Source organism: Cebus imitator, unplaced genomic scaffold, assembly GCF_001604975.1.
Source record: "Cebus imitator isolate Cc_AM_T3 unplaced genomic scaffold, Cebus_imitator-1.0 Scaffold66, whole genome shotgun sequence".
Lineage (NCBI taxonomy): Eukaryota > Metazoa > Chordata > Mammalia > Primates > Cebidae > Cebus > Cebus imitator.
Window position 1 is genome coordinate 2,485,118 of NW_016107381.1, and position 23,940 is coordinate 2,509,057.

At 37.0% G+C, this 23,940-nt stretch overlaps 1 protein-coding gene across 4 annotated transcripts in view; it reads left to right on the forward strand.

Moving 5' to 3' along the window:
* TRAF6 (TNF receptor associated factor 6) overlaps positions 1 to 18,137 on the forward strand; it is a 22,457-nt gene extending 4,320 nt beyond the window's left edge. The window contains exons 2-8 of one of the 4 annotated variants that reach the window (XM_017530490.2): positions 3,987 to 4,212; positions 4,656 to 4,973; positions 8,066 to 8,216; positions 9,159 to 9,317; positions 10,738 to 10,809; positions 13,183 to 13,260; positions 15,085 to 17,834. In XM_017530490.2, coding sequence (XP_017385979.1) covers positions 4,193 to 4,212; positions 4,656 to 4,973; positions 8,066 to 8,216; positions 9,159 to 9,317; positions 10,738 to 10,809; positions 13,183 to 13,260; positions 15,085 to 15,900 — 1,614 coding nt within the window. In that variant the 5' untranslated portion in view covers positions 3,987 to 4,192 and the 3' untranslated portion in view covers positions 15,901 to 17,834. Of the gene's footprint in view, positions 1 to 3,986; positions 4,213 to 4,655; positions 4,974 to 5,004; positions 5,779 to 8,065; positions 8,217 to 9,158; positions 9,318 to 10,737; positions 10,810 to 13,182; positions 13,261 to 15,084 lie in introns of those variants that run through there. The other 3 variants (XM_017530491.2, XM_017530492.2, XM_017530493.2) reach the window with 3 other exon arrangements.
* The last annotated feature ends 5,803 nt before the right edge of the window (positions 18,138 to 23,940 follow it).

A 23,940-nucleotide genomic window follows, 5' to 3' on the forward strand; every position in this document is an offset into this window, starting at 1 on the left:
TTTTGACATATTGAAGGTTTTTGTCAACCCTGTGTTGTGCAAGTCTTTCCACACCATTTTCTACAACAGTATGTGCTCACTTTGTATTTGTCTGTCACATTTTGGTAATTCTTGCAATATTTAAAACTTTATTATTGTATCTGTTACAGTGATCTTTGATTAGTGATCTTTGATGTTACTATTGGAATCGTTGTTTTACGATACATGAAGCACACCCATATAATGAGATGGTGAACTTAATAAATGTGAGCTTTCTGACTGCTCCACTGACCAGCTGGTCCCCTGACTATCCCGCTTCTCAGGCCTCCCTACTCCCTGAGACACAGCAATATTGAAATTAGACACAACAATTTTGAAATTAGGCCAATTAATACTACTACAATGGCATCTAAGTGTTCAAGTGAATGGAAGAGCCACGTGTCTCTCACTTTAAATCAAAAGCCAGAAGTAATTATGCTTACTGAAGAAGGCACATCAGAAGCAAAAATAAACCAACCATTTAGCCAAGTTGTGAATGCAAAGGAAAAGTTCTTGAAGGAAATTAAAAGTGCTACTAAGTGAACTCACTAATAAGAAAGTGAAACAGCCTGTTGCTAATATGGAGAAAGCCATCATGGTCTGGATGGAAGATCAAACTAGCCACAACATTTCCTTAAGTCAGAACCTAATCCAGAGCAAGGTCCTAATTCTCTTCAATTCTGTAGAGTTTGAGAGAAGTGAGGAAACTGCAGAAGAAAAGTTGGAAGCTAGCAGAGATTGGTTCATGAGGTTTAAAGAGAGAAACCCATCTCCGTAACATAAAATTGCAAGGTGAAAGAGCAAGTGTTGATGTAAAACTATAGCATATTATCCAGAAGATCGAGCTGTGGTCATTGATGAAGGTGGCTACACCAAACAACAAATTTTCAATGTATACAAAATAGCCTTTTATTGGAAGAAGATGCCATCTAGGATGTTCATAGCTACAGACAAGTCTATTTCTGGCTTCAAAACTTTAAAGGACAGGCTGACTTTCTTGTTAGGGGCTAATGCAGCTGGTGACTGTGACGTGAAGCCAGTGCTCATTTACAGTTTTGAAAATCCTAGGGCCCTTAATGATTATACTAAATCTACTCTTCCTTTGCTTTATGAAGGTAACAGCAAAGCCTGGATGACAGCGTATCTGTTTACAACATAGTTTACTGAGTATTTTAATCCCATTGTCAGGAACTGTTCAGGAAAAAGAGATGCCTTTCAAAATATTACTGCTTATTAACAATGCATCTGATCATCCAAGAGCTCTGATGAAGATGTTCAAGAAGATTAATGTTGTTTTCATGCCTGCTAATATAGCATTCATTTTGTAGGCTATGGATCAAGGAGTCATTTAGACTTCCAAGTCTTATTATTTAAGACATACATTTCATAAGGCTATAGCTGTCATAGATAGTGAGTCCTCTGATGGATCTGAGCAAAGTAAATTGAAAACTTTCTGGAAAGGATTCACCTTTCTGGGTGCCGTTAAGAACATTTGTGACTCATGGGAGGAGATCAAAATATCAGCCTTAACCAGAGTTTGAAAGAAGTTGAACTTGACAGAAGCCCTCATGGATGACTTTGAGAGGTTTGGGACTTCATTAGAAGTCACTGAAGATGTGGTAGAAATAGCAAGAGAACTAGAATTAGAAGTGGAGTCTGAGGATATGACTGAATTTCTACAGTCTCATGGTAAAACTTGAACAGATGAGGAGTTGCTTCTTATGGATGTGCAAAGAAAGCGGTTTCTTGAGATGGAACCAGCTCCTGGTGAAGCTGCTGTGAACGTTGTTGAAATAACCACAAAGGATTTAGAATATTCCACAAACCTAGTTGATAAAGCAGTGGCAGAAGTTGGGAGGATTAACACCATTTTTGAAAGAAGTTCTGCTGGGATAAAATGCTATCAAACAGCATCACATGCTACAGAGAAATACTTCATGAAAGCAGAAGTCAATCTGTGTAGCAAACTTCATTGCTGTATTATTTTAAGAAATTGCCACAGCCACCCAACCATTAGCAACCACCAACCTGATCAGTCAACAGCCATCAACATTGAGGCAGGACTCTCGACCCCAATATCATAGCTCGTTGAGGGCTCAGATGATCACTAGCATTATTTAGCAATAAGGTGTTTTTAAGTTAAGGTATATACACTGTCTTTTTGGACATAATGCTGTTACACTCTTAATAGTCTATAGTGTAAACATAACTTTTTATATGTACTGGGAAATAAAAGAATTTTTATTACTCGCTTTATTATGGCATTTGGATTACTGCAGTGGCTTGGAACTGAACCCAAGATGTCTGAGTATGCCTGTATATGGGAATAAAAATAACAAAGGATATTGGTGTAGCATAACAGCATCATTTGTCCTCAGGTTTGGAAGGCATAAAGGGGACCCCATACCCCATTTTATGGCCCAACTGTAGTGACTAGTTCTGCTTTTTTCTGCTGTCTTGCCATTATTTGCTTCCTTTCAATCTGTGTGAACCTTCCCTAGGAGTCCACATCAGATATAACAAGGCTTTGGGAGCTATTTTTAACTTCAGGAATACTGTGTCATAACTAAACAAATAAACCACAGCCGGGCGTGTTGGTTCATTCCTATAATCCCAACACTTTGGGAGGCCAAGGCAGTGGATCCTTTGAGGTGAGGAGTTCCAGACCAGCCTTGCCAACATGGCAAAACCCCATCTCTACAAAATTCAAAAATTAGCTGGAGGTGGTGACAGGTGCTTGTAATTCCAGCTATTGGGGAGGCTGAGGAGGGAGGGAGAATTGCTTGAACCTGGGAGGTGGGGGTGGCAGTGAGCCAAGATTGTGCCACTAGACTCCAGCCTGGGTGATAGAGTGAGACTCTGTCTCAAAGAAAGAAAAAAAAAAAACTAAACAAGTGAACCACATGTCAAGTTTCTTTGCAGATTCTTTGGAATTCTGTCAAATTCACTGTAGTATTACTAGACAGACCATGTTTAATAGTAGCTGTGGCCAGTACTTTAGTGTAATAAAGGCAAATGCATTTTAAATGCAGCTTTATGGACAAATTGGTCAAAAAATTGATAAAAGTAGTGTAGTATAAAGTGCAAAGCTCCAAGGTCAGGTAGACTTGGGTTCTGATCCCAACTCTGTGACTTACTATTTGGGTAATCTTGGTTAAGTTACTTAACCTTTTAAGCTTCATAATTACCACTTTGATAAGTGGGGACAACAAAACTTAAATAAAATACTGCATCAAGTTGTTGTAGTAACTCATTCTTACCGCCTGGCACTGTTGTAAGTGCTTTGCACATATTAACACATTTAATCCTCTTAGTAACTCAGTTGGATTTTATTGTTAGAACCATTTTGCAAATGAGAAAATTGAACGACAGAAAGGTCATGTAACTTGCCCAGCTCATAAATGGAAGAAAAGAGTTAAATTAATATCATTCAGTTCCATCACCTGAGCTCATCACCACTTACTAGCACTGCCTTTCCAGCCAGAATAGTGCCTCATTGTAAGTGGCCATCAAGTGCTACTCAGAATTTTTTAAGAGAATAAAAAGTATTTGTAGTGGTAAAAGGATTGACTACTACTGTCTTAATCCTCAATTTGGTGAAGTGGCAGCCAGGAATTTTATATAAAAGACAAGCAGAAGAATAATTATCTATCATATTGACTGGAGGCCTACATTCTGTTTGTAGAATGATATCTGGCACATACTAGAATTTTTTTTAGAAGTATTTCAAATACAGATGTGGTTACACGGGCTGTGAATTGCTTTTAAATAGCTTCTCACTTGTATATACCATGATGATTTAGAATTTGAAGATACCTCCTCTGCTATGAAAGCAATAGTTTTCCATAGGCAAATAAAATATCACTTGTTTTTCCAGTCATTAATAATGAAACATAGTCACTTGACCTGACTGAAGGCAGAAGGACATAAAAATATACTTTTTCAATTCTGTTTTTTCTACCTAATAGAAATCTCCACACTGAGCATTTGGAAGTCCTTACAGAGTTTTAGACCTGGAAGAAGAAACCAAGATCTAAATGGTTAAGTAACTTGCACTAAATCACATATCTAATAGTGGCACATGATCACCTGATTCCTGTGAACTTTTCCTAGCACTGAGCTGCTAGCCATACTATGCTCTTCAGCTCTGAATACTTGAAGGAACTTCAACAACATGGATAAGTTCTTTAGTAGGTGCTTAGTGAACACTTACTGTATGAAAAATCTTGTGCTAAGTACTGAGGAAATAGGATTTAAATATTCAGCTCAGTCACAGGAAACAGACATGTAAACAAATAATTGTAATATGGAAGAGCATTACAACTGAGGTGCTTCTCCTTTTTTAACCTTATATTCTGTCTTTCTACTAGATCATGAACTTCTGCAGACACCCAGCTTTCTTTGTGTGCTCCAAGTGATTTGCACAAATTATAATATATTTATTGAAGGAGAGAATCAGTTAACTTATAGTAGTCGTGAAAAAGCTCAAAACACTTTAAAAAGTTTTCTGTAAATAACATTAATACGGCTGATAAACATGAACTAAAAAGTGATTTGTATAGATAAGCTATGATATATATGTGTGGGGTGTGTCTGTTACTTATGTGTTAAGGCATTTTTTCTTGCTATTTCTACAGAGCAAGTGATAATCAAGTTACTATGAGTCTACTAAATTGTGAAAACAGCTGTGGATCCAGCCACTCTGAAAGTGACTGCTGTGGGGCCATGGCCAGCTCCTGTAGCGCTGCAACAAAAGATGATAGTGTGGGTGGAACTGCCAGCACGGGGAACCTCTCCAGCTCCTTTATGGAGGAGATCCAGGGATATGATGTGGAGTTTGACCCACCCCTGGAAAGCAAGTATGAATGCCCCATCTGCTTGATGGCATTACGAGAAGCAGTGCAAACACCATGCGGCCATAGGTTCTGCAAAGCCTGCATCATAAAATCAATAAGGTATGTGAGCATAAGAAAGAATGGTGTCCTATAACAAAACTAGATACAGAAAACATTATTACACAGAACATGGAACATCCCAAAAAGCTACTTAGGAAAAAAGAACAGTGGACAGAAAATTGAGAAAGTTAGGTTCTTATCCCAGTTCCTACTGTTGTGTGAAAAGTGACATGAATCTCCTCCTCTCTTGACCCTTGGATAAATAATTTGCTACTTACACTAAAAGCAATTCTAATGCAGACTGGGGAGTGACTCTATGCTTTAAAGAAAATGGTATCTTTTTAATGTACCTTAAATTATGATGCTACTAGATAATGATAATCTCAACTACACAAAGAATACTGACTATGTAAATGATCACTTACTGTGATTTTAGGCATGTTAAATCCTATTACCTAAAGTGTATGGGCAACTGTAAAATTACCAGCATTTTTGAAGAAAGTATTAACTGAAGGCTCCACTGCCATAATATATCCAAAATCCCGTCCCTTCTCACTTTGTCCCCTACTACCCACCTGTTGTGAATCACCACCAGCTCTCTAACAGGCCCCCTGCTTTCTGTTCTTGCCTTCTTCCAGGCTCTTCTCAATACGGCAACCAGAGTGAACCTAGTAAAATAAGTAAGATATCATCTCTGCTCAGACCATTGTAGCATGGTTTCTGGGAGTAAAAGTAAAATCCATATAACATCCTGTCTGATAGGCACATGATTCATTTTCTGACCTCTCCACTGTGCTGTTTCTCCTTCTACTCATTCATTCCGTCTTTGCTGTTCCTTGAACATGTCAGACACACTCCTGCCTTGGTGAGCGGCTTTAGCTATTCTGTTTGCAGCACTCTGGCCACAGCTAACTTCTTAACTCTTCCAGTTTGTCTCAAATCTCACCTTCTCATAGGTCCCCTCGCCACCCTATTTATACCACAGTGTGCTTCCACCTTCTTGCCCAACACTCCCAGTCTCCACCCTACTCTACTTTTTTCCTTAGCACTTTCTGCCTTCTGAACCACCAGATAATTTATATGTTTATTGTCTGCTTGCCCCACTGGATGATAAGTTCCTTGAGAGCAAAGGTTTAGATCTGTTTCATTTCTTGATTTTTTCCAAGTTCTGGAAACAGTGCCTGACCCATAGTAGATGACCAGTAAATCATGGCTGCTTTAACTGAATGAAAGTACTTGCAATTACCATGGAAATAGATAAATTTTACTATAATTCAAAAGTAAATGGGAAGATTTTTAGGTGACTAAGGCCAAAAATTGGATGAAGGAGAGCAGATTTTATGTTCTTCAATAAATAGCCATCTGGTTATACTAAATCATTCGTAAGTAGGTTAAGTCATTCCTGGCAATGTGGTTAGTCTCCTAAGTTTTTATCTGTCAACTTTTACATTAACTTTTCTATAAAACTTGAATTTAAGAGTAACTACATCCATACTCAGGACTTGGCTTAATTTAAGTCGCAAAAGATAATGTCTGCTGTTTCAATTTTGGGGAAAAATGTGTTATGCATCACTGACTTTACAAGGTCTATTTTGGGTAGATTTTTCTCAGCCTCGACATTATTGATATTTTGGGCTGGATAATTATTTGTCATGGAAGAATGTCCTGTGTGCTGTAGGATCTTTAGCAGCATGCTTGGCATCTGCTCACTGGATGCTGTTAGTATCCTCCTTTCCTGTGCTTAGGAGTCCCAAAATGTTCCCTGGGGGTCAAAACTGCCACTGGTTGAGACCACTCTATATATGAGAGCAGAATCAAAGGCTTAACTTTTTTTGGAGACAGTCTTACTCTGATGCCCAGGCTGGAGTGCAAGGGCACAATCTTGGCTCACTGCAACCTCCTCTTCCCAGATTCACCTGATTCTCCTGTCTCAGCCTCCCAAATAGCTGGGATTACAGGTATGTGCACTGCCATACCTGGCTAATTTTTGTATTTTTAGTACAGATGGGGTTTCACCATGTTGTTCAGTCTGGTCTTAAACTCCTGACCTCCAGTAATCCATCTACCTTGCCGTCCAAAGTGTTGGGATTACAAGCATGAACAGTGTGTCCAGTCTCAACTTTTTTTTCTGTAATTATTTTTATTTATGTTGTATTTAGGTAAAATGATACCATATTATGGATCATTGATTTTCCAGTAGGTAGAAATGTACATTTTTTTTTTTACTAGGTGTCAGCCATGCCCAGGAAGGTAGCTAATCTTTAGCAGCTTTTTAATAGCAAGATGTTCATGAAAGTAGTGGGTCACTGGTCTGAAAAGGAAATACAACCCACAAAAAGAAGCCTGAGGCTTTTTTTTTTTCTATCTCCCTGTAAGCTTTTTAAAAATGACCACTTAGCTCCAGTGCTCTTAAAGGAACTGCTTTGAAATTTCTCATTGGTTATAGTCATTCAAGGAATCAAAATGCTTCTCAATACTCTCCCATTTTCTTTTTCTGAGGGTAGTTTTTTTCCATAATAAGAAAGAATAAACCACTGAGAAGCAGGACGTAGAGATCCTTTAACTCTTTGTTACGTTGGACCCTAGACCTACAAATAAAGGAGAACTTCTGCAGCTGATTAGCTGGAGTGTTATAGTGACTATTTCAGAGTAAACTTTAAAATGTGACCTCATGGGGGTATTACTAGGTGGTTAAATTTTTACTTATGGCTCAGCAATTGCATTATAGACATGTATTAGTATTGTGAGCAGCATATTTCATCTTTCTAGTGTATTATATAGGTGTGACAGCACAGAGGCCAGACTGCCAAAATTCTCATTCGTAACTGGCACTTCATTTTATGCCAATCAGAATATAATCTTATTCAGCTAATTTTTCTCAAAAAGCTGGACTCCATCCCACCGTATAAAAATCTCTTAGCTTTTGATAGGTTATCAATATGCTGCTATTTGTACTCATTTCATAAAAGAACAGTTCATAAGCTGTCCATTAAAAGATAGTTTATTTTTGTGACATGAAATGTAATGTGTTAAATTTTTTCCTTATGAAACAATAAATGAAGAATTTATATATGGTGAATTAAAGTTGTGTGGATTTTCTGATGTGAATATTTAAATCTACGAATTGTATGTGTTTTATTTGTTTCTGTTAGGGATGCAGGTCACAAATGTCCAGTTGACAATGAAATACTGCTGGAAAATCAACTATTTCCAGACAATTTTGCAAAACGTGAGATTCTTTCTCTGATGGTGAGGTGTCCAAATGAAGGTTGTTTGCACAAGATGGAACTGAGGCATCTTGAGGTATTAAAGTTCTTTTCTAGCTGTCAACACATGTATAAAAGGAAGTTCCTACAGAAAAGGGACTTTGCTGTATCCATCTGTGTGTTGCCACTACCTAGCATATGATGATTGGTTAATAAATTCTTGCTGAATTAATGCCAACCGTTTATTTATTGAATATAAACATAGGTAGAAACCAGAAATACACTTTTATCTACTCTGGTTTGTCCAGCAGTAATTTTTTTTTTTAAACCAGTATTGTTTTATAAGCTTTTTTGTTGAGCATTATCTGCAGTAAACCTGAAGAGCATTTTAAATACTAGTGTCACATTTTTATCTTATAACTTCATTTTTGTCATTTTGGAATAAGCAGTAAGTCCTAAGTAATCATCTCAGAATCCTCATTATGCTTTTTTCTCTCTGTTTGCCTAAATTGTGCATTTTATTATGCACTAAATGGAATACTCCTGTAGACCGAGATTAACTGAAACAATCAGATTATTAAGTAATTTGCTTTTAAACTAAATAAATCATTAGCTTGGTGATTTTTACCAGAAATTATTGTTAATGTCACATTTGAAATTAAATGGTTAAGACAGATATGCTACTTTCTCCTTTTACTTATTAGCTCTTCCTAAAAGAGAGTGGCCTTTTTGATACAACAATAAACTGGTAAATAGGAAATCTGACTTCTTTCCAACTCTCTTCCCTAATTGGATATATAAACTTGAGAATTCACATTCTTTGTATAAATTTGCAGTCCATAGCCAGTATTTGAAAAAATTCTCTAAAGACATTCAAATTATGAATGATTCTGTGGTGTGCACTTGACAAAGTAGACACAGTAACCTACTTAAAGAAAGGTTCAGTAGGCTGCTGAGAGCAGTATATTATTAGGAGAGATTATATTTAGAAGATTTCAGAGTTGGCTAATACTAATCTATTATGATTTTCTTATTATAGGATCATCAAGTACATTGTGAGTTTGCTCTTATGGATTGTCCCCAATGCCAGCATCCTTTCCAAAAATGCCAAATTAATATTCACATTCTGAAGGATTGTCCAAGGAGACAGGTTTCTTGTGTAAACTGTGCTGCATCAATGGCATTTGAAGATAAAGAGGCATGTTCTAACTTGGATTTGTTAATTTTACATCTTTAAACATCATTCTTAAATGTGTATTTGAGGGCATTAGCAGTAGATAAGGATGCGACTCTTAACTCTCACTCTGCATTATCAATTTTGGGAAAAATGATTTTTAAGAAAAAGTTCATACTAAGCCATTTTAGTATATAAGTGTAGAATTTGCATTTGCATGTCTTTCTTAAAAAATCATTTATACTAGTTATCACTACTGTAGATGCAAATAACAGAACTTCTAGGAAAGGCATATGCCACTCAACTTTTCTTTGTGATTAAATTAATGACCATTTTTGGATTGGAGATAAACAAGTAGAACAATTACTACATAAGATTTACACAGAACTATTTTGAAAAAGAGAATGGGTTGTCATAACTGTTATGAAGAATAAAACCCACAAAATGTTTCCTTAATGATACTTCATCGTGCTGTATATATACAATGTGTTTACACTTCTCATTATATATGTTATAAAGTTTATCTTTTAAAAAGAAACTTGATGGTGTCTAACAGCGTCATGATTATAGGACAGTTTTCATATTCAGAAACTGAGATAGATTAAGTATACTTGTATTAATATTGCCAATAAAAAAGCTAACACTGAAATCTAAGCCCTTGATCCCTATCCTATATACACTTTTATAAAATAGTCTACATATAATTTATGTTCTTTTATTCTATTACTTAGATACTTCCTTAAACTACAGTTTTTATAAATTCATGTTGGCAGTTTTTCCCTACTTTGAGGTCAAGCATATTATATCCATTACATTGATAAAATGCTCCAAAAAAGTCAGCTAATTTAGTATAAATGTAGAGAAGTCTGAATCATAATTAGAGTAAAATGACAACTCCTTTCCAAATTTTAGTAAATTAGATTGACTTAACCTGGAAGGCTAATTATATTTTAGCACATCAACTAAAGTTACTGTATTCTAGAAAATAAGGTTCACCCTTCTGGGGCATACGAGAGCCTGAGCACCAAACTTTCCTGCCCTAATAAAACATTTGTTCTTTAATCCTACTAACAAGAAATTTTAACTAAATCATCATGCTGCTGCTGAAAATTTTTGGAAGAAGATTGCCTTTGGAGAATTATAGCCTGGGCAGATGATGTCCAAAGTAGTTTCATATGCATTGCCTCATGATAAAAGGAAGGGATTTGAAAAATTCTTTTTGTATAATACCGTGGTCTTTCAAAGAGCTGGAAGGGTGAATGAATCTCATTACTATACTGGGAAAGAGAAAGAAAATGTCCTTTATATACTACTCTCACTTTTGCTTTATACAAATTGATGTCCTTGTTTGTTTATAGTGAAAAATTACTCTTTATCGAAATTAGTTGTTTTTACTTTTGCAGATATTCTCATGCTTTTCTTATGTTTCTCTAATAAAATTTAGATCCATGACCAGAACTGTCCTTTGGCAAATGTCGTCTGTGAATACTGCAATACCGTACTCATCAGAGAACAGGTATTATTTGTTTTCATAAATTTCTTCGTAAACAGTTTAAAGAAGTGAGTTAGAGAAATAGAAAAATAAAAAAAGAAAGGAAGTGAGTTAGGTTTTTTAATTGAAAATTTAAATCAGTAAGGCAAAGAAATACAGACTGAAGAAGTATTCGAGCTGTGTGAAAATTTTTTATATAAATTAATAAATATTTTCAGGAAGAACAAAACATCCAGCCCTTTTTAAGTACTTAAAATTCCTAAGTCATTAACATAATACTCATGCTTTTGTATATTCGTAAAAATTCCTAACAAAACCTATTTTAAGATAAAATTAATGAAAAGTAAGCGTCCCCATTTAAAGAAAGAAAAAGCTAAAATATTGATATTTACACACTGTGAAATGAGTATCTCAAGTGTCCAGAGACTGGCTAAAAGAGTAAAAGGGAACAGTGATACAGAGGAAAGTAATTCTGTTCAGTAGGAGAATATTTTTGTAGCTGTAATCCTTGAGGCATACAGGGAAGTTTCCATATTTTCAGGACCTGTAGCCCTTCTGTTGAGTGGCCTTGTAGGCCACTGATCGGGCATCATTAGAAGTAGTAATTACAATAGAAAATTTTATGGTGGGTTTTTTTTCGTTGTTGGTTTTTTTTTGTTTTTTGTTTTTTGAAATTGAGTCTCACTCTTGCCCAAAATGAGTGTGCAGTGACACAATCATGGATCACTGCAGCCCCAAATTCCTGGCTCAGGTGATCCTCCTGCCTCAGCTTTCCAAGGAGCTGGGACTACAGGTGTGCACTGCCATGCCTGGCTAATTTTTTATTGTTTCAGATATTTTGTAGAAACAGGGTCTTGTTATATTGTCCAGACTAGTCTCAAACTCCTAAGCTCAAGCAGTCTTCCCACTTTGGCCTCCCACAGTGCTGTAATTATAGATGTAAGTCACCAAGCCCAGCCTAAAGATTGTATGTTTTGACTATTAGTAGAGAAAGGAAAATTCCATCTGATTGCTATCTTCTGACATTTGGGGAGTTTGCCTACAAAATATGAATATTAACTATTAACTATTTTATACCCATGAAATCTGTAAACCCAGAGATCGTTATTGATATACCTTACTGAGAAGCAGCAAGCAAAACCTGTCACTGGACAAGTTTGTTAACCTTAAAATTTTTCCATTGGTTAACAGTCTCTTAATTTTTTTCAACAAAACCTTAATTTGAGGGTGTTAAACTTCTTTTGCTTATGAAGTCCTAACTCATTTTCCTTTTTCTTCTCTTTTAATATTGAAAGGAAACCATGCAGCAAACTAAAACCCAGTAAAAGAAAAACAATGTAGGAAAAAACCCTAGGCTAAGAGTCAGAAAACCTAGGTTTTAATCCTAGGTTTAAACTGTATTAACTGTGGTTTAACTGTGCCCTCTCATCTTTAGCAAGTTGACATTCTAAATAGATCAGGGATTAGCACACTGGCCTGCCAGCCAGATCTGTCTTGCTGCCTGTTTTTGTAAATAAAGTTTTATTGAAAGCCATGACCGTGTGTGTATGTCTTGTGTATGGCTACTTTTATATGACAATAGTAGAGTTAGGTACTTGGGACAGAGGCAGTACAGCCCATATTTACTATCTGATCCTTTACCAAAAATTTTATTGACCCCTGTTCTACACTGTTCCCTCTTGAGAAATGAAGGATTGAATTATAATAAATGGTCTCTCAGGTACTTTCTGTTTGAAATATCTTCAACTATAGCCAAATTAAATTTCTAAAGGAAACTTGGCACCACTTTTTAAAAATACGATTTCATATAATGGACCTTACCTTAGAGAATGTGTCTTAGAGTCCCAAAATCAAGGACCGAGACTTTCTTTAGAACTTTATTAATGTTTTTAAAGTACCTTCTAATATCTGAGTCTCCCCAGTGTACTAAAATATGCCCAGATTAACAAAAGTTAAGATGATTTTTGAAAGGTGGTCATGAGGAAAGTATGAATGTAGTCAGTGGCTTCAGTGCATGCAGTTGACTGCTTCCTGTTACATGGCCTAGACCTTAGTCGTGGGAGTCTTGATTGAGTTTGCTGTTGTAGGTTATTGTCCGGTGTTTTTTCTGTAAAGTGCCACTAGAGGGTGCCTAGTTCCTAGCAAGAGGATCAAATTCAATTTCTTGAAATGAATTTTGAATAATTGGAGGGGGGATATTATGAGATGTTAATATTTCCTTTCTCTATAACTTTTGGAAGTAAACATAGTTTTAATCTTTGTAAGTGACACAGTTTATGCTACACCTATTCCACTGCCAGCAAAAGCAGCCATTGACAATACAGTTTAATGTGATCACATCAAACTAGAACATGATATGCAAGGAAGAGATTTTTCAGCCTTTGTTTTGGATTTCAGATGCCTAATCATTATGATCTAGACTGCCCTACAGCCCCAATTCCATGCACGTTCAGTACTTTCGGTTGCCATGAAAAGGTAAGGGTTTTTTTTTTCTTTTAATTTCTTGAATATAAGTAAAAAATATTCAGTTACATCATGTGGACAAAACAACAAGAATGTAAATGTGCTTATAAAGCATTGTAATGAGTTATATAATAGAGTTATTATGGATGCTATGAGCAGAAGCAAAGGCATACTTAGCAATGCCTAAAGCATTCAGACAGACTTGACAAAACATGATGCTTTGGGCTGAATTTTTACAGGTGAAATAGTTTTCCAAGAAGACAAGGGAGAGAAGACCAATGAGAAAGAGTGAGCGTGGTGATTTGAGGAACTACAGGTAGTTTGTGTTGTGCTAGTTCAACCCAGTAGCAACGTAGATTATTTGAGGTGGAGGTGGAGGTGGGGGTAGCAGTACCTGAGCTGTTGGAATACCTAAGTGAAGACAGCTTGAATTATAGCCATGACAGTGAAGGTAGGTCTAGGAGCCAATACATATTTAGGAGAGAAGATGTATTGCCTGTGGAACTAAATAAATGTGATGAGTGAAGGAGAGGGAGGCATCTAGCTAGAATGACTTGGTTTCTGGCCTTGATCACTGGGTAGATTGATGGGCCATTCACCAAAAAGAGTGAACACAGGAAGAACTGATTGGAGGTACAGGTTTAAAAAAATCTGTTTTAACAAATTGAGTTGCACATATGACTTCACCCAGCTAGGGAACAGGTGGAGATGACTGACATGCGTTATGTGCAGTCTTAAGCTCCATAGAGAAATCAGGACTCAGAAAAGAGCCATGAACAAACAGTATAAGAAATAGATGAACCAGGCAAAGAGAAAGTAGTATCATGGTCTCCAAAATAGTTTAAAGAGTCATGATCAGTATTGTCAAATGTCTAAGATGGATCATTGTTTATGGTATGTCTTTCTTTTTGGAGAGTGCAGTTACAGTTTTGCTTTTCCATTATACTTTTTTTTCCTGACTTATATATAATAAACATACATCTAATAATTTGAAAAATCAGAAAAATGGTATGGTTATATTTTGGTAGAAATGTTCTGTATTTTTGTGCTTAGAGAAAAAGACGAAATAAATTATAAAATGTTAATTTTATAGTTAGGTGAGATAATAGGTAGCATACTCTGATCATCTATATTTTTTAGTTTTTTTTATGATTTTATGACCTTTTATAATAAAAATTGTTGTAGTATGAATGTTTTTGTATAGTAGGATATTCTTAACGACCTTAGCATGGTGACAGGAAAAATTCCAATTTGCAATACATTTATATATTGGGAATTGTAGACAAAAAGGTAGACCATATTCTTGACTTTTTTAAAAAAGAAGAAAATGGTATTAATATTAACCAGAGACAGAAGATCTTTAGAGGGGTGTGTCCTTTTTTAATGGGAAATATTTTAATAATTGTATTCTAAAGGAAAGGGAAAGTGTTAGAGGAAGAGATGTTTGAAGATGAAAAATCACTGAGTAAAATTTCTGAGGTGTTGGCAACAGGTCATGTGCCATTTAGAGCACAGGTAGAATATTAATCTTGGAGAAGACAGGCATCTCTGAGTCAGAAAAGAAGGATAGGTGTAAATACTGACATTTTTGTAGGTGGGAGGGAGATTTACATGAGTGAAAGCCAGGAGAGTGGTCATCAGATAGCCTGTTTTTCAGTGAACCAAGAGGCAGTGTCGTTTCATTGGCTCAAGAATCTGTTGAAGGCAAAGGAAAATTGTAGAGAATTGAGGGAAGTGGTGTGACTACTTGAAAACTTCTTGTATGACCTGGCCAGGTCATTTTTCTAGTCCTCACAGTTATCTATTCCCAACCTAAGGCTTGTGCTTGATTCTTAGATGCAGAGGAATCACTTGGCACGCCACCTACAGGAGAACACCCAGTCACACATGAGAATGTTGGCCCAGGCTGTTCATAGTTTGAGCCTTACTTTAACTCCCGCTCCTCCCACCCCTGAGGTCTGGAATTTCCAGGAAACTATTCACCAGTTAGAGGGTCGCCTTGTAAGACAAGACCATCAAATCCGGGAGCTGACTGCTAAAATGGAAACTCAGGGTATGTATGTAAATGAGCTCAGGCGAACCATTCGAACCCTTGAGGACAAAGTTGCTGAAATTGAAGCACAGCAGTGCAATGGAATTTACATTTGGAAGATTGGCAACTTTGGAATGCATCTGAAATGTCAAGAAGAGGAGAAACCTGTTGTGATTCACAGCCCTGGATTCTACACAGGCAAACCCGGGTATAAACTGTGCATGCGCTTGCACCTTCAGTTACCGACTGCTCAGCGCTGTGCGAACTATATATCCCTTTTTGTCCACACAATGCAAGGAGAGTATGACAGCCACCTCCCTTGGCCCTTCCAGGGTACAATACGCCTTACAATTCTTGATCAGTCTGAAGCACCTGTAAGACAAAACCACGAAGAGATAATGGATGCCAAACCAGAGCTGCTTGCTTTCCAACGACCCACAATCCCACGGAACCCAAAAGGTTTTGGCTATGTAACTTTTATGCATTTGGAAGCCCTAAGACAAAGAACTTTCATTAAGGATGACACATTATTAGTGCGCTGTGAGGTCTCCACCCGCTTTGACATGGGTAGCCTTCGGAGGGAGGGTTTTCAGCCACGAAGTACTGATACAGGAGCATAGCATGCCCTCACTTGTTCAAAAACAACTACCTGGAGAAAACAGTGCCTTTCCTTGCCCTGTTCTCAATAACATGCAAACAAAAACGCGGCGGGAAAGATGTAGTATCTGCTAGTGAGCGTTAGAGATGTCACTTACTAGTTCTTTCTGTTACAAATGATCTGAGACAGTTTTTTCCTGGGAGTCCACACGTTCCATGCTTTTTCAGAAATGTTAGGCCTGAAGTGCCTGTGGCATGTTGCAGCAGCTATTTTGTCAATTAGTATACCTCTTTGTTGTACTTTCTTGGGTTTTTATTCTGGTATGTTTTATTGTCAGAAAGCCCAGACTCAGAGTACTAAACCTTTAATAATAATGGACTTTCCTTAAAACTTCAATCTATTTTTATAGTATTATATGTAATATATTAAATGTGAGAATCACTACCGCCTTGTGCTGGTGCCCTCAAGAAGAGTTATTGCTCTAGAAAGTTGAGTTCTCATTTTTTTAACCTGTTACAGATTTCAGAGGATTTGAACCATAATCCTTGGAAAACTTAAGTTCTCATTCACTCCAGTTTTTCCTCCATGTTGTTACTAAGGATATTCAGGGATGAGTTTAAACCCTAAATATAACCTTACTTATTTAGTATAAACATGTCTGTTGAATAATACTTGTTTGAGTATTCGTTCTGCCTTGCTTACATATTTTCTTGAGGCTGTGAAGTAGTGTCTTCCCAGAGTTTATAATACTGAGAACCATGTGGATACCAACCGCTCAGTGTTATGCTAGGGAACCTTTTTGTCTATTCAGTGCAGAGTGAATTTCACAGCTCTGCATATGTCTTCAGCTGTCTGAGGCTTACAAGACAAGGAGATGGACACATAGAATCACCAACATAAAAATTAAAAGTGACTCAAGTAGTCAGGCCATGTGGCATCTCATTGGTGGTGACAAACTATTTGAGCCAGAAGTCTTCAGCTCTTTTGAATACCCTCTTGTTTAGTTCAGTTAAATGGAACAAAATTAATTTCCTAAATTCAGAATTTTTTAAAACTTGGGAGATGATTGGCGATATCAAAGAGGTCACTAAACTAAGAAGTCACAGTGGTTATATCACAACTTAGCTTGAGTAATTTGCTTTAGCCTAGCAACCGCAGGTTCTGAGAAGGATCTTGTGGAATGTTTTCAAAGTAGCCAAATGTTCCTAATAGGGAAAGATGATTTTTTGGTGTGCCATCATGTATTTGTTAAAGGTCTATATACAGATACAAAAAATCATGGAATCTAGTTCTTAGGGAGACCCACAATTAGTATAGGCTTATAAAGGATCTAAAGATAGATCCTGTATTTAAAGTCGTCTGGTACTGAGAGATGACATTGTATTCCTAGAGAGCCCAAATCGGCATCCCCAACCAGAGTTCAAGATCAGCCTTAATTTCAAGAGACAGCCAAGGACCTCGTCTGCAGATGAGTGTGGTTTTCAGCCCCAGCCAGTGGTCACTTTGAACTTTCCCTTTGCTTTTTTCTCTACTCTCCCTCCCCACCCACCTTTAGGCACCTGATCTGGTGTGTTTGTTATGGAGTGAAAATAAAAGTCAAGCAGAGACCTTGTTCCCGGTGCCACCATTAGTACCACAAGCTCATGGCTAGTTAACCACATTATTTCCTGGCAGTTTGTGTCCTTCAGCCTTGCCTTCCAACCAGCTCCTCAGAATCACTGCATACCACCCTTTAGGTAGGGAAACCTGTGCTGCTGCTGTTCCTGTGATTGTTTTACAATGAATAAATAATTGTTAAGTTCCATTTAAAAAGTAATCAGTTGTTATTTTTGTATTTGCTTAGAAAAAGCCTGAAGGAAATATACTAAACTTTTTGATGGCTTATTTTCCTCTTTGTGCTTGCTTATATTTTTTACATTTTCTGCAATAAATGTGTACTTTTATCAGAGAAAAAAAAATTAAATGTCGCCACAAAACATTCAACCTCCACATCCCCACCTCAAAAAAGGAAATGATATTTAAAAGCTTCCTGGTCAGATTTCTATTAAAAGCATTGGCTGTGCCTTAGGTACAAAGAGGAGTTATTTCCTGCCTTGCTGATAAAATTTTTTCTACTATCTCAAGAGTCTTAAAAAAAAAAAAATTGTTTTGCCTAATTTAGCTTCAAGCTTCCCATGTGTAAAATTAGTTGGATTAGATGTTTCTACAGCCCCTTCCAGCCATAACATTCTGTCTCAAATTAAGTTCCAACCAGCAGAACATTGACAATACTAAGTATCTTGCCAGTAGAAAATGTCTTTAAACTTACTCTTTGCTGACACTTATACTTTCCTCTAATTTAGTGTCTATCAGCTGGGTCACAGCTTAAGTAAAACAAGCAATTTTAACCCCCAGCATTTGGCATTTTGTCATAAACCAGCCAGTTACTTTATGCTGGTCATTCATTGTGACTACAACATAGAATAGTCAAGCTGTCGTTCCAAATGGAAAACTTTTGACTTCAACTCAGAATTAAACCTTATCCTGGAAAGTTGGTTTCTTCTCTATGTTTTCTCAATCTTCTACTCTATTCTTAAACACTAAGTTTCACTCAGTTGGTATACAAGCCTTTGGGCTTTATGTTTTATGTTATTAACCACTTTTTAACATATTTCTCTTTTGGCATTCTGGAACATTGCTAAAATTAAGAAAAAAAAAAATTTGTTTCCTCTCTCTGCAGAGATGTCCAACCCAACGTTGGATGAAACTTGCTGCAAGTCATACATTTTGCTATTGGCAAACAAGTCTGAACGTTGATTTGAAGTTTGGTAGTCTGTTACTATCCTTTGGCGACAAAGACTGTTTATTGGTATACAACAGTATGATTCATTTTTTATTTTGCGGATGAATAGTAGAAAAAAAATGAAACAGAATGAAAACAGGTGTTTTTTATCCTAATGATGGACTAAGAGATACTGGTCAATCTCCAGCAATTTTTGTGACCCATATAAAATTATACAGGTCACAGTATAATTCTCTATTACTGTTTTTATACCAGTAAGTCTTAGATAAACTAAGAGCATGCTTATGAATTATGTGAACAGTTAGAATGCATTCTTTTTACAGAGGAGCAATTGCTTTTATTTGCTAACCCTGTTCTTGACTTGCCTCAAGTTCTACTCATTATTTTACATAAAATACCATTAGGCTGGGCATGGTGGTTCATGCCTGTAATCCCAGCACTTTGGGAGGCTGAGGCTGGCAAATTGCTTGAGGCCTGGAGTTCAAGACCAGCCTGGCCAAAATGGTGAATCCCCGTCTCTACTAAAAATACCAAAAATTAGTCAGATGTCATGGTGCGTGCCTGTAATTCTAGCTACTTGGGAGGGTGAGGCACAGGAATCACTTGAACCCAGGAGGCAGAGGTTGCATTGAGCTGAGATCACACCTGCACTCCAGCCTGGGCGACAGAGTGAGACACTGTTTCAAAAAACAAAAAAAATTTTGATTTTTTTTTTTTTTTTTTTTTTTTTTTTTTTTTTTTGTTTTTTTTTTTTTTTTTGCGTGTGTGATGCCTAGTTGCTTAGAATCTAAGCAGTGCAATGCCTTAAGGAAATGAAAAATATTTTTTTTTGAAGTGTGTTTTTTCTGAACTCCCAGATTGACATGATGGACTGTAGGATAGTTTCTCAGTTTCTATCCTTGTGCCTGTAGAGTGTACTTGGCACTTAGAAATTCCCAGTATCCAGAAAGATGATCTGATGAAATCAAATTGGATGGATCTTGGCAGATGGTGACACTCAATTACAGACTTCACTTTCAGTCAAAAACACACTTGCAAGGAGATGCCTGGTTGTTTCACTAAATGTCACTTGTGTCTGTAATGTTTTAAAGCTTTTTCTCCCACAGGAAATTCTGTGTTATAAAATTCTGAAAAATAATTCTAGGTGGGGAAAACATTTTAGGAAATAAGAGATGTGCTGCTTTTCCTCTCTCAGAGTGTTTTCTCAGCGGGACACTACCCTGCCTTTAAGATGGGGAAGGAGGGACGTGCGCCTTTGCTCTTCATGTTTGCAGCCCTGAAGGTAGGTGCTATCCCACTCGGATAATCGCCCAAGCAGCAGTGACCATAGTTTTCTCCTACGCAAGCCTTCAGGAGAAGGTAAACTCAATGTGAAATGGGGATGTGTTCTGGTTGCTGCTGCATCACCTCTTACCACAGTGCCTGGCACATTGCACACACAAATATGTAAAAATGAACATTTATTGAAAGCAGCAGTTAAAGCTGACCAGTTTCTGGTATCTTGTCATGTAAATTTTAGATGGTAAGGTGTAGATGTTACTTTTTTTGCTTTTTTTCCTCAACACTTTATTTCCCAAACATGCAGAAATGGTGAAAGACATGTATAGCGGGCATCTAGAATCTGTAGTAATATTATGTTACATTTGCTTTATCACTTGATAGATGTTTTGTCACTTGATAGATGTTACTTTTAATGAGACTTCAAGTTTGGTTTCTCTAAGCAAAATACTCTAAAATAACTGAACAACTTTAATCAATTTGTCTTAAGTTCTTTGGGGCAACTTGTGACATTTACTTTGTAACTGGAATTGTAGCCCTCACTTTAAGCTGGTTTTAAACTTAGGAAATTTGTTATGCTGAATTTTAGTCTTATTTTGCCTGAAGGGGTATTTTTTATAATGGATTTATTTGAAGGTCCTTGATAAATTGTGCAGAATTTTCTCATGTTATTTTTGTACTTGCTAAATTATCTAATTTCTGTGGTGAGAATGTAATTTGGGGCCTATTTTGCTGATAACAAGCTTCCAGTATTATGTTCGCAGAGGGATGAAGAGGTATGATTTAGCAGATAAGCCACTAAATTAGCAGCTAAGACAAATTTTTTCCTGGACTGGGCCAATCAGTTTTGTCTTGGTGCCCTTTTCCCTGTAAAGTGGAAACTAGAATTTGGAATTTAGATATTAAGTAATGGGCAGCATTCATTAATGTGTGGATCTATTAAGAAAGACATTTCGTGAATCCAGGTAGGCTTCTCATAATTCTATAAACTGTATAACAAGCTGTGGAATAAAATCTGACTTTTGAAAATTGAAACACATCCAATGGTCTTACCACAAAGCCTGCTGTTTCCCAGAACTCTACCAATGCCACGGAATTTGTAAGCAGTTATCCTAATCCATCTGGACTCTGAAAATACGTCCTTTACAAGAGGGAGTGAATGCAAAGATGAGGGTGGGGAAACACTAATCATGAAAAGAATGAAAATCAGTGTTCAGTTTTAAGAGCAGTTTGTATTGAAGGAAGGGATTAAAGGAGTTATCCAGATCCAGGACAGCACCGCTTCCACCACTCCCCGAACCATCAGCATGCATGGAACACATAAAAGCCCTGCTCCTAACGGCAGTGAAACCTCAGATGGCCTCCATCAGGTCAATACAACGGAATTGCAGGGCTGACTTAGAGATTGAAGGAGGACTCCATTTTAGTAAGCAGATACTTGTGACCTTTCTCAACCCAGGTTATGAATGCAGATTCATGTTTATCTCACAAAGGCACCTGGAGTTTTAACTTCATGTCATGTCTCAGTACTGGTTGCAAGGTATGACCAAAAGCGTTACCTGAATGGCACCTTTCTGAGTATTAATTTAGAACATGCCAGACTGACATACCTACTGTCTCCCCACTGTTACTACTTCCGTACCAGCTCTGTGTATTGCACCGATGTCTTTATGAGAAACCACTCTTAATTAAAATGAAATATATATATTAAAATATAAGTGATACTCCAAGTGGTTTTTAATGTAATAACTATACTTTGATTTTTGCTTCATAGTAGTTCTATTTAGGGGACTGTGTAACTCAGTGTATTGGGAGAGAACAATTTCAGGCACTAGTTATCACTTGAAATAACTAATATCTTGGCTTCTTCAGGAAATGAGTAAGTGAGGATTCATTTTGCTCCTTGGTGTGGGAAGACTGCTTTTTACGAAACAAAATTAAGCCTAAAGAGAGAGTACTTCCATAACTACTTTAGGTCCAATGAGAAAAACAGATAAATTGAAAGTGTGAAGCCAGATAACAAATTTATTCCCAAAAAATTAAGGCAGAAAGGGGTATGGCTGCCTGTCTTCTCCTTAGTTACCAAACTCCCTGAATGGGTTTTTAAGCAGAGGTGCCTCTATTGTGGAGCTATTAAAAGTATTTTTAGGAAACTTTCTATGGGCCAACCCCTGCCTCTTCTAAAGTAGACTCAGCTTCCCTAAGTGGAGTGCAGAAGCTGGTAAGACACCTTAATTTTTCAAATTCCAAAAGTGAAATACTGTTATTGATCCCAGAGTAAGCAATAAAATTTTTACTCCCAAAAATTAATCCCAGAGTAAGCAATAAAATTCCAATCCTTATTTTTGGTTAACTTCTCAGCCCTTTTCTATCTTCTAGTCCATTTTGTACATGTCTGTTACTCTGTTATCACATTTTTTTAAAATTAACTGTCTTACCAGGACCAGAAGTGGCAAGAATACCATTTGTGACCCTGTCAGGAAATGATGCATAGTCACAGTAATTTTTGTTTAGCCTGGGTAGGGTTTTGCATATTATTTCCATATAAAAGCAAGTCTGATTGTCACAGAACTTATACTCCTGAAAGCTAAATTATAAAACCACACTGAAAAATAAATTCCAAAATTCTGAAAAATAATTGTTCCTGTCTTTCCCACTTTCCCACTGGTTGCCCTAACCCGATTGGCAAAGACTGATTTTTTTTTTTTTTTTTTTTGATACCACATGTGTATGTTTCATGTGGCTTAGATTTATTGAGTTGGATTTAGATTTCTGTGTTCTGATAAGGCCACTTTTTTTTTTTTTTTTAATGTAGGTATTGGGGCTGGGGGACACTTTTCCAGAGAGGTCTGGGCTGTCTTGATTCCAGCTTCATTTTCCCCCAGCTTACTTAACCTGAAGCTAAATAGGTAAAGTAGACAAAGCTCCAGCAAAAGTTTTTAAAGTAGTAGTGGTGGCTCAGCACTTTGGGAGACCCAGGCATGAGGATCACTTGAAACCAGGAGTTTGAGACCCCATTATAGCAAGACCGCACCTCTACAGAAAAAAATAAAAAAATAAGTAACTAGTCTTTGCCTTTATAATATATAAGAACCTGAAAGTAAAGTTTGTTTCAGACCTAATATGGTATTCCTTTGGAGCCATTGTGAAAGAAAAAAAGGAAAGCTCAGGTTTTTCTGAATACATCTGGGCTAAGAGAGTTAAATTTGACTTTTTAAAATGTGTTTAGGGTCAGTTTTTTGCAATTTTTTTTTTTTTTGGCTCTGAACTCAGTAAAATTAATGTGCATACTGACTCAGCTGAAACAAATGGAACACTTGCTTTTACTACAATCTATGTTTTCTGGTATTTTCTGCTCTTTTTTCACTTTTAAAATGTAGTTCAGGGCACAAATGAGTTTATAATACTGCAGTTTGCCTCTTGAGTCAAGACTGCCCAGAAGGTTAGAGGCCAAATTTGTTCACACACTCACGAACACTGGCAAGGACCTTTAGTCCACAGGGGTCAGCTCTGACCCCCCAGGACCCTATTTTCAGGGCCCTCCCAGCACAGCCTTGCTCTGATTCCATCCAGCCCCTGCAGCCTTGCCTCTCCTTCTTCCCTCAATCTGAGGTAATCTCGTTTTGTGGAAGGAAAACCCCATCTCCTCTCTTTTCCTCTAACGTTCAGGCCCTTTCCCACTCCACTTCTCTAAATTCTTGAAAGAACTTGAGTTTTAGGAAAACAATGTCCAGAAAGATTTACAAACTCCTTTGTTTTGTTTGTTGTGCCCTTGCCTCCCATGAGGTAATGAGATAGGGTCTTAACTGTTTGAATGAGCAGAAGGGAAAAGAGAAGTGGGACATCTCAAAAAATTACTTTCAACATTGAACATCTCCTTAATTAGACTGTGCGCTTTCAAGAAAGGGCCAGACCTCTCTTAGATGGGAATCGGAGGTACCTATTTTTGGACCCCGTTAAAGAATAATTTTCAGCCAGGAACGGTGGCTCACGCCTATAATC